Source organism: Nematolebias whitei, chromosome 5 (assembly GCF_014905685.2).
Source record: "Nematolebias whitei isolate Nwh7 chromosome 5, NemWhi1, whole genome shotgun sequence".
Classification (NCBI taxonomy): domain Eukaryota; kingdom Metazoa; phylum Chordata; class Actinopteri; order Cyprinodontiformes; family Rivulidae; genus Nematolebias; species Nematolebias whitei.
Window position 1 is genome coordinate 12,914,867 of NC_056502.1, and position 10,384 is coordinate 12,925,250.

The 10,384-nt window shown below is 38.7% G+C and overlaps 1 protein-coding gene across 3 annotated transcripts in view; it reads left to right on the forward strand.

Moving 5' to 3' along the window:
- The window catches only part of bcam (basal cell adhesion molecule (Lutheran blood group)), a 60,933-nt gene that overhangs the window by 48,515 nt on the left and 2,034 nt on the right, over window positions 1–10,384 (forward strand). Inside the window, exons 10-16 of one of the 3 annotated variants that reach the window (XM_037676157.1) lie at window positions 3,433–3,574; window positions 4,649–4,773; window positions 5,348–5,495; window positions 6,297–6,317; window positions 6,883–6,915; window positions 9,790–9,931; window positions 10,015–10,111. In XM_037676157.1, coding sequence (XP_037532085.1) covers window positions 3,433–3,574; window positions 4,649–4,773; window positions 5,348–5,495; window positions 6,297–6,317; window positions 6,883–6,915; window positions 9,790–9,931; window positions 10,015–10,111 — 708 coding nt within the window. The remainder of the gene's footprint in view (window positions 1–3,432; window positions 3,575–4,648; window positions 4,774–5,347; window positions 5,496–6,296; window positions 6,318–6,882; window positions 6,916–9,789; window positions 9,932–10,014; window positions 10,112–10,384) is intronic. The other 2 variants (XM_037676158.1, XM_037676159.1) reach the window with 2 other exon arrangements.

Consider the following 10,384-nt stretch of genomic DNA (forward strand, 5'->3'; position numbering starts at 1 on the left):
TCGTTCAAAACAGACTTCTTCACTCTTTCCCTGGGTGCACCTCATTACAAATTAGAGTTGCATTTGGGCCCAAAAGATTCGACCTGACGCAGCCCCAACCTGTAGCCATCATTTCTGAACCCCACCCGACCCGAAGAATTAACAGTAATTACAGGTCCGACCCCCCCCCCCCCCCCCAACATTTTTAATTAAGCTTTAACTGCTTATATAGTTTTAACGGTCAGCGGACGCGCATGGCTGAACAAAAGGGGCATGTTTGTCCTTTCATGGCCGTCAAAGTTAAATCCCTGCTTCTGCCTGCATTCTGCATTATTCAGACATGGACCCTGCTCTGACATGTCTGCTTTGGGATCTCACCTGTTTGGGTTGTCGGCCATGCGCGTTCGCTGAGTACAGCGGCTGAACGTCCATTTGGGCGATGGATCGCTTCCTGGCAGTACTGGTGATCCCATCTGAAGCTTAACTGAACTTTATTTTACCTCTTTCAAGGCTGGTCAGCTTGCGGTGAAATGGCTGCATGCTGCTGGTAATGTATGGCAAGCCATGTTGCCATATAATTGGATCGTCAGCTGCGCGTATCCGCTGATTCAATCAAAAGCCCAAGACTGATCTGGCCCACCCATCCAGCACATTATTATGGGCCCAGTCTGGCCCAAATTTGGGTCGGGCCAGGCCGGGCTTAGAAATGACAGTTGTATTACAGATGGTTGCTGCAGCCCAACAAATCTCACAGGAAACCAAATTCATAATTTCTTCTGATAACTAAATATGCTCACAATTGCAGGAACAGTTGTGTTTTTTAATAATGTGGGCTCTTTTCAAGAGGCACCATGAGGAGTGTTTTTGTTGTTGTTTACAATAGTGTAATATAGAGATTAAAGCTAGTGGTAAAGCGCATGATCCAAAGAGTACTTATGATGTTTTGACAGGAAGCCCTCGTGTTTTCAGTGCTCTCCCACAATACAGTTCAAGCAAAGCTACAAATAAATGACAAGATATTAATAAGGAAGTGACATTTGTCTTATCTTTACTCAGATGTCGGGTCAACTTAAAGTCATTTAAATAACACCTGCTACATTTATGTTCTGTGCACAAAATAAGATTTATTTAAGCGTTTATTCGAACATTCTAAAACAATGCTAATATAGTGCAATTAAATGCACCGAACAAGTAATAAATCAGTATTTGGTGGTAGCGTGTATTCTCTGCACACTGATTTTGAGTGAGCGAGCGTTTGACTCAAAGCTGGAAGCTGACTCTGAAACTGACAGCAGCAGCTTGGAGACAAAAAAAAAAGACTGATTGATTTTAACAGTTTGAAAGACACCAGACAGCATGCCTTTTCTCACTAAGACCCACAGTGCACGAGTTGTTCCTTTCAGTCAGCACAGGCTTGTCTAGATGTCCTTGTAGTTTTTTCATATGCCTCAGCCCTCGGGGCACTGGGGGTAAACATGTGAACACTGACAATGGGAAAGGGTTTAATTGCGTGCCTTTATTTAAATTGATATTTTTTAAAATGGAACTGGAATATTTGTGTGAAGTGGCAAAAGCTTTTTAGTTTGAGGCATGTTTTTAAGAGATAGCTTTGACCTTGTTTTGTAAGTTTCATTAAGAGTTGACCTTGGTTCTCGTTGCGCTGTCTGAATGTAGCAAAAAAGCAACACAGACATGCTGTTTGTTCTTAATGATGCCTTCAATTTTGTGGTAAAGCAATTTTTATTTTTGCAACATATTTTAACTCCTGCCTTAATATCAGTCATGTAATGTCCCTTTCCTTTGTGTTCTGTTTACACTGACTCAATACTTGGTCTTTAAAGCCTGAACTTAATACTTAAATGCAGTGGCGGCCGGTCCACTGGGGTGGATGTGGGGGTGGAAGGCGTCCGTTTCTCTGATTTATTAGACAGGACTGTTTTTCACGAGACAAACCTCGACCTGCAGGAGAAAGAAAAAAGGCGACAAGTTCATGCACAAAAACAAACACAACACTAAATTAAATATTAAGCAACACTTATATATACTTTTTAATCACAGAAAGTGATTCAGGAAATTAATGACCGCTCCACTAATATTTTTGCTCAAGAGCCACCATTGCTTTAATGGTAACAGCTGAAAGGGGAATTGGTAAAACTTCACAATGAGGTACAGAATTTGATTAACTACTAGAGAAATGCCTCAGGAACGAATCAGGAGCTAATGAGTAGTTAACCGGTACTTACTGGGGAACACGAAGCCAAGTCTTATTAGGCGACTACATGTTGGTTACCTTGTAAATGAAGAGGAAGTTATCAAGAACTAATGGGTAGTTACCAAGGACACCAAAGACGAACAAATCAGGAACTAATGGATAGTTAACCAGTCCTTACTGGGGAACACAGCTAAGCCTTATTAGGGGACTAATGGTTTGTTACCACAAAAACAGAGGAGACATTCTCCATGTGGGTACTGAACAAACCATGCACCAGTGAGGTCACAGCTTGTAATTGTCAAAAACCTGTTTCCTAGTGATTACTGATTTTATTGGATTTTTTTATTTTGTAAACCTACTGATGAAATACATTATCAGTTACATAATGTTGCCCTGGTGTCATCTTAACTATGTCTGACTATCACTCACTTATCACTTATTTTGTTCACTGATGTAGTGAAGCATCATACCAGGTACTTACTGAGGAACCAAGCATTATTTAATCACTACCTGACAATTACCTACTAGTTTGTTCCTGTGGTAGCAAACCAGTAGTTCCCTAATAAGGCTTGGCTGTGTGCTCCCCAAGGGAACTAACCAGTAGTCCCCCTAATATGGCTTGGCTGTGAGTGCCCCAGTAAGTACTGGTTAACTACCCATTAGCTCTTGATTTGTTCCTGATTCATTCTTGAGGTGTTCTCTAATAGTTAATCAAATTTTGTGCCTTATTGTAAAGTGCTACTGTGGAATTTAACAAAGCACTGTATTTTTCTTCTACAATTATTTAAAATACTTTTTTTGTTATAGTCTTACAGTTTGAAACATGGATACCCTTGATGTGTTTCGTATTCATCCTCACTTCTCCATTTGTTATGAGTGGAGTGTTTCTGCAGTGTCAGACCTGTTGCTGTAGCTTGTATATCTCTTGTTGTGTCTCCTGGGCGTGATAGAAACCTGGTAAAGAATGTGTTGTTCTCGTGTCGTGGATTCCTATGAAAAGAAGTGGAGAGGAATTGCTAGAGAAAGGTTTATCATTGGGGATGATCTGTTATCACTGTGCTGTCAGTGTGTGTGAAGATTTCTCTTCTGCTTTCCCAGCACACCAGCACTCCTTCAGTGTAGATATCCACAGAGCTGTTCTCCTCTCAATTTCAAACAGAGAGAATCGAAAAGAGGAGAATAAAAAGGATGATAGTGTGAGTCCAGCTGGTTTTATTACAGGGGTGTCTGTGTTCCTCTAGGGCTCTGAGGTCCTTTCTCAAGATGGTACTCTATCAATCGACCAAGCTACCTTTGAGAAAGCTGGAGAGTACGTGTGTGTTGGAGCTGTTTCAGCTGTGCCTGGACTGACAGCACAGGCCAATGTAAACCTCACTGTAAAAGGTAACACACTGCCTGGATTAATACACAGAATTTGTAATCCATCTCAGGAAACAGCTAATGCACAGGACACATTCATATTGGTATTTTTAGCACATTTCTTGAAAAATGGTAAAAGGACTGTACTTATAAAGCACATTTCTGTATAATCACACTATTCACAGGGCTTTTACAACACAATCTGTATCCTTATTTATCCATCCAAACACACATTCATACTGAAATCAACATCTCTACAAAGTTAATTGAATAAATCATTCTAAAGAGACTGATCAGTGCTTTTAAATCCCATTCATACACATGGGACACACAATGAGCGAGGCATTGATGGGTTCAGTGTCTGGCCCAGGGACACTTCAACATGTGACTGCTGCTGGAATCGAACTCCCAACTCTCCCATTGGAGGGTGACTGCTCTAACTGCTCAGCCACAGCTGCCACTGGGAAAATTGGGTGAAATGATTACAGAAACAGAAAGCTATGGTTACTCTGTTGTTAAATCCCAAACTGGGACATTGGAGGAAAACATACAGGTTTTGGAGCACCATATGCTACTACCGAGATTTTGTTTTCCTTCTGTGAAGATGGTTCATAATTCACAAAGCTGTTGACAAACTACAGATGGATGTATTTCAACAGCATGGCTTGGTAGTAAAGGATACAGGTTTTTAAAGTGACCTCTCTGCAGTCCTGAGCCATCAGTCACTGAAAGCACCTGTTCAAACAGCTGCATCACTGGCCCCAAAAACTAACAAATCAGCTCCAAATCATCACATATCTTTCACAAGCTTCAGATAATATTGGATTTAAATGGTTTACAAGTCATGATGCGATTATATTAAGATTTTTATACAATTTTGGAAACAAAATGAGAGGTTTCATGAATAAAACACTTCTAAATTACAGCTGAGTAGTCTGTTCATACAGATGTTTTTCCAAATTTTCCATAGCTTCAATCCTCATCAGTGACTTGCATTGGCAGAATAGATTTCTTCTTTTGGTTCACACAGATTTAAGAAAATTATGATATTTTACTGCAATGTTTTGTTTGCTGAACACTTTCTCACTCCCTGTCCAGGAAAACCAATGATCGAGCCTCCAGCTCCTGGAGAGGTGATGAACCAAGGAGACACGGTGACTCTGAAGTGCTCGGCTTATGGTTTCCCCACCCCCCAGTTTGTCTGGACACCCTCAGGAAACCAGGTACGTTTGTGAAAAACCGCCAAAACAAAAAGGGAAAAAAATAAAAACCAGATGCTGAAACCTTTGTTTGTTTATTGGACTGAAAAACAATATCAGTGTTTTCATTTGTGTCAATATGTGATGTTTAAAGGCATGGGTTTTTATTAGAACCTCACATTTTCTGAAACTTTAAAATGGTTTCAAACACATCCCCCCCCAAAAAAACCCAAAACTTTCAGTGAGACTTCATCTTCATCTTCTTTATTAAAGTACTACACACAGCATGATGAAATATCAAAGTTTAATGACCCTTTTGAAAAACTGGATCAGTTCAGAAGAAAATAATGATGAATGCAAGATCAAAAATGAGACGTACTTCAACTTGCTCAGCTGGCCTTTCATAGGAGCAGACATTTGGAGAGAAATTAAACAAATAAGGAATCGGACCTGTATTCGAAAATCACTTGAGCACGGCTCCTGAGAAAAAGAACTGATGAACACGTTTACAGCACAGTCTGGATGACACAAGGAATTACTGTATATGTACGTATAAATATATCCTCTCATGTTCATTTCTTTTTTTCTTGTTCACTAGCGAGAGTCCGTGTCAATGGAAGGTAACAAGATCGTGAGCACTGTGACACTACAAGCTACTGGTGATGTCATGGAGAATGGAGTGACCTGTGAGGCCTCCAATGAGTTTGGAACAGACAGCAAAAAATTCCCAGTATCTCTCAAACGAGGTATGTGTGAAACCTGTCCACCTCACCCACCACCTCACTTCCACATTATTCATGAACTTTACATAAACATCAATGAAACAAGATGTACCCGAAAGAGATAAAGTAGGTTTTTGCGTAAAATTTCAAGCAAGCAAAAAGAAAAAAAAAACAACACACTCGTCTTTAAAATTAAATTTTAACCAAGAGCTGGAAGCAGTTGCACAAATGCAATACATGCTAAGAGTTTACAATGCAAGAATCTAAATAGTTTGTATAGATGCTGTTGCAAGATTGTGCACTCAGTTGCATGGACAACTATAAATAGAAATGGAAACTTATCTAAATAACGGCTCCAAGTATTCGTGGGAACGCTTTTCTCTGGGCTCATCCACCAAGTGTCTTGACATTTTTGGCATTTTTTGGGCCTGAACATCACGGCTGACCTTCTTTCTTTTGACTTTGGCTCATAAGATCTTTATAAAATGTAGCTTTCCTAATGCTTTTAGACAAAAATAGTCAATTGAATGCAAAGGAGTTTATTTTAGAGCGTGTATATACCCTAGTTTATATAAAAAAATAAAATGTGTCCATGATTTGTTTGTGTTGTGTATCCATGTGTCGAGTGTAAATCAACCTGCTTGAATTGCTTCACAGCCCAGATACACTAAGTTCTCCCACGTGTCACGATTAGCGAATGCAGCTATGTGTTTGAAACTAAGTCACTGATTTACTAACAGCCGTTGCCATCCATTTCTTGCATGCTGTTGCCGTTTCGCAGCACCGCACCTCAAACCTTTCCTCTGTTTCTTCTGTTTTTCACAGCAGGTGGCAGCTCAGCTGAAGGTAGCACCTTCTCCCTCCTCCTCCTCCTCTCCTCCCTTCTACTCTCAGGACTCTTTGTTGTAGAGACCCTGTAAATTAGAAACTTCCCATCCATCCATCTCTTCTCACCCCAGTCCTTCTTTTCTTTTCCTCACACATACATGTACACACATACAACACACACTTTCCACTGCTGTACTGTAATCTTGTATATTTGCCCTCTTGCTACCAAACACTGTGGATATTGTATATTGTTATTCTTCTTCTCTTGACACCTTTGTATGATGTCTGTCATATATTTTGTGGATGCTACTAAGTTTTTGTGGCCCCTTTAGGGGTACAATAAAGAATTTTATTCTATTCTATACCTTCCATTCCTCTCTTTGTTTCTTGACTGTGTCCTTTTTGTCATTCCTTCTTTCCAACTGCCTCTTTACTTCCTGCGTTTGTCCTTTCAACATTTCCACTTGCCTGGTGCTCGATGTACAGTAGATAGCAGCACTTTCTTTTCGCCAATGCGCTCAGTGGTGTGTGTTTTGGTTGCTTTGCTATGCTGTGAGACTGAGAAACTCTCTTTCTTTCAAAGTGCTGCTCTCTGGAAACCCTGTGCTAAAGTCAGGTCTGTATGGCTAACTATTGACATGTGATGTAAGTGGTGTTTGTCTAGAACCGTGTGTTACTGTGTGTGTATTGATGTTTGTATGCACACACAGGGTACTGTATTTATGTTTACAAGAGTGATTTTTGTGTTTCTATAGCTTACTTGTTTTACTGTGGTTGAGAGGACAGGGTTTTTTTTTTAAGAAAGAGACTGAACTTGTTAAATAGCACAGATTAACATTTGCTGATCATTTTACGCAGTCTAATATAAAGTTTAACCTTTATTTTAAAACAAAGAAAACTAGAGTAATTGCATTTCCTGGGAAATTGCAGGGTGAATGTTTATTATTGAAGAACTTGTTGAAAAACAGCTGAAATTAGCTAAAAACATGCTGAAAGGTAGCTGAAATGAAAGAGCAAGCCTAGGTTAGCAAAAGAAAGCAGAAAGAACATTTATTTGCTGAATTAGGTTTAAATACGCAGAAATGGCACAAAAAAAATAGGAAATTAGCAAAAAATAAAACTTAAATTAGCAATAAATTGTTGAAAAGTAGCTGAAAAGGCAGAAAGAAACCTAAAGTACCAGAAGGAAGTGGAAGGAGCAGATGTGAGCTAAAAAATATGGAATTAGCTGAAAAAGCTAAATTCAGCACAAAACAGCTAAAAGGTAGCTGGAATAGCAAAAAAAAAAAAAAAAAAAAAACAGAAACTAGCAGAAAAAACTGAAAGCAGCATAACAAGCGAAATTACCAAGAAAAACTTGAATTTATCTGAAAACAGCTGAAATTAGCTAAGAAATGCTAAAAAAAATAGACGTAGAACAAGAACAAGCTTAGATAGATAGAACAAGCTTAAATTAGCAGACGAAAGCAAAAAGGACACGTTTGCTGAAAGAAGCAATGAGCACAAAACGTGGAAATTATCTGAAATGAGCAAAAAATGACTGAAAAGTTGCTAAAAAAGCAGAAAAAAAGCTGAAAATAAAAGATGTTGAGAGAGCACATTTTTGCTGAATTAGGCTAAAAATAGTTGAAATGATTGTACAAAATGTGGAATTAGCTGACAGGGCTTAAATTAGCATAAAAAGAGCTATACAGTATAGTAGCTGAAGTAGTAGCAAAATCTTAAATTTGCAGAAATAAGCTGAAATGAGCAGAAAGAAGTTAGAAGAAGCACAAAAATGTAGTTAGCAGAAATAATCTGCAAAGAGCACAAACAGCTGAAAAGAACTGCTGAAAATAACTGAAAAATGTTTAGATTTGCACAAGGAAGCTGAAAGAAGCCGCATAAAATGTGAAAGGAGCAGTTAAAGGTTGTAAACAGATCTAAAGGTATGAAGGACGTAAAATGAGCTCAATTCATTTTCTATGAAAAAAAAATGACAGAAAAGGCTAAATATTTCAAAAAGCTAATCTTAATCTAAATCTGTATAAGTATAATCTTTATACAGTACAAACTGTTTTGGTAAAAAAAAAAAAAAAAAAAAAAAAAATATATATATATATATATATATATATATATATATATATATATATATAACTTTTGTTAGTAAGTTCTCAAACTGGGTGGTATAAAATCAAAAAAGTGCTGAATCACAATGTTGATGCCTGGCAGTAAAATTCAGTTGAAACAGTTGCTTTAATAGTTAATACTCATATGCCAGATTTTTAACTTTACTGACAAAATAAATCTATGATAATTCAATTGTCAGCTGAAAAGTTTGTTAGTATGCCGTATAATGAGACAGTATTGTAGAAATGTTGGTTTCACTCATCAGATTTACTCAAACATCAATTATTTTAACATGTAATTAATAAATACTATATTTAGTTGCTCATTTTTAACTTATTCATTGCCTTCATTACTACAAAGTATTATTTGGGCAGGAATAAACCCCTAAATTGAACATTTAAAATGATTGTGAATTAGCAAGATTTTATGCACCTCACAAAAGCCACACTGAGATTTATTTCAATGTAAAGAGTCTAGAAATTAAATTGAAATGTTTTGGATGCCTTAATAAAATAATTTGTGGCAAAAAGAAAGCTAAAGGAACAGTTCTCATCGGCTTTCTTCACATTTGTTCTGTGGTGTTTTGTTGAACACACAGACCATAAGACATGTTTTATAATCCAGTACAGCCATAAGCATATATTTCTCTGCAGTTTTGTGTTTGCTGTGTGGTTGCCAGGCAACCAGATGAGATGCTAGGAAGTCAAAGCTCCAAGAAACAGTTCATCATCCCACCCTCTAAGACCACTTAGTAAGAGAAAATATGTTTATTAATTTATCAAGAGAAGAACTGCTGACTATAATTAATGTTTTTTGTTTTTCACAATGAGAGTATGATGCCTGTTTAAGAACACGTATTTAGCATCGTGTCCTCACAATTATGGTAACACAAGTGTAGATGGATGGTGAGTATGTCCAGTCCTGTTTCTGACTCTGTTCAGCCGTCTGCTGTTACCTGTGAGGACACAGGCCCTCCTGTTGGCTCCCATCACATTTCAGTCATTGCATTCAGAAATTAGACTAATCCCACATCCCAATCCCCACCCCTTGTCATCTCCACCCACTCTCCCATCCATCTAACTAATAATTATTTTCACCTGAATTACATTCTCATACTTTTCTTTTTAATCCACCCCAAATTAAACCATCTCCCCCTCCTTTTCCACTTGACAAATCAAACACTCTTCATGGGGCCTCTCTCCTCTTCGTGAATCAAAAATAAATAATTCCATCTTCCTCCAACCTCCTTCACTTCGATCAAATCTCCATTCCTTCCTCTCACTTTCCAATACTACTTTGATATCCCTCCTCCCTGACTGTCCCTCCATCCTCCCCCCTCCGACCTCCCCCTCCATGTGTTCCCTTCGTTGCGGTGATGTAGCTGACAAGCAGCAGGGAGGCTCCACCGGCGTGGTGATAGCTGTGGTGGTGTGCGTTCTGCTGCTCCTGCTGCTGGTGGCCCTCATCTACTTCCTGAGTAAGAAAGCCAAGCTACCCTGCAGCAAGAAGGACCCAAAGGAAGTGTGAGTAAAGGGGAGGGAGGAATAAATGAGGTAACTGGTGACGGCACTTATCTAATATTTTTTATTATTTTTTTTACTTTTAGGGACAAAGGTGAGGGAAACAACAAGGTTGTGGTGGAGATGAAAACAGAAAAACCCAACGAGCAGGACGGACTCCTTAAAAACCCAACCAAAGAACAGGTGAGACCACTGGGACCTGTCAGAGGTCACTGGTCAATAGCTTTGTTTGTTTACATGGACATAAGTAATTGGATTAAACGGCCATTCGGAATAAAAACGCATTTCATGTAAACGCCCCATTTGGATTATATTTGTTGATTCAGCTCAATCCAAATGAATTTGGAAATTTTAAGGCCTTTAAAGGCCAGACTTCAGGGGCATCTGAGGCAGGCTTGAAACACAAGAGTCAGGGTGGCTTCTGGGTAATACCAGATGGCTAGGCCTCAGACTGAC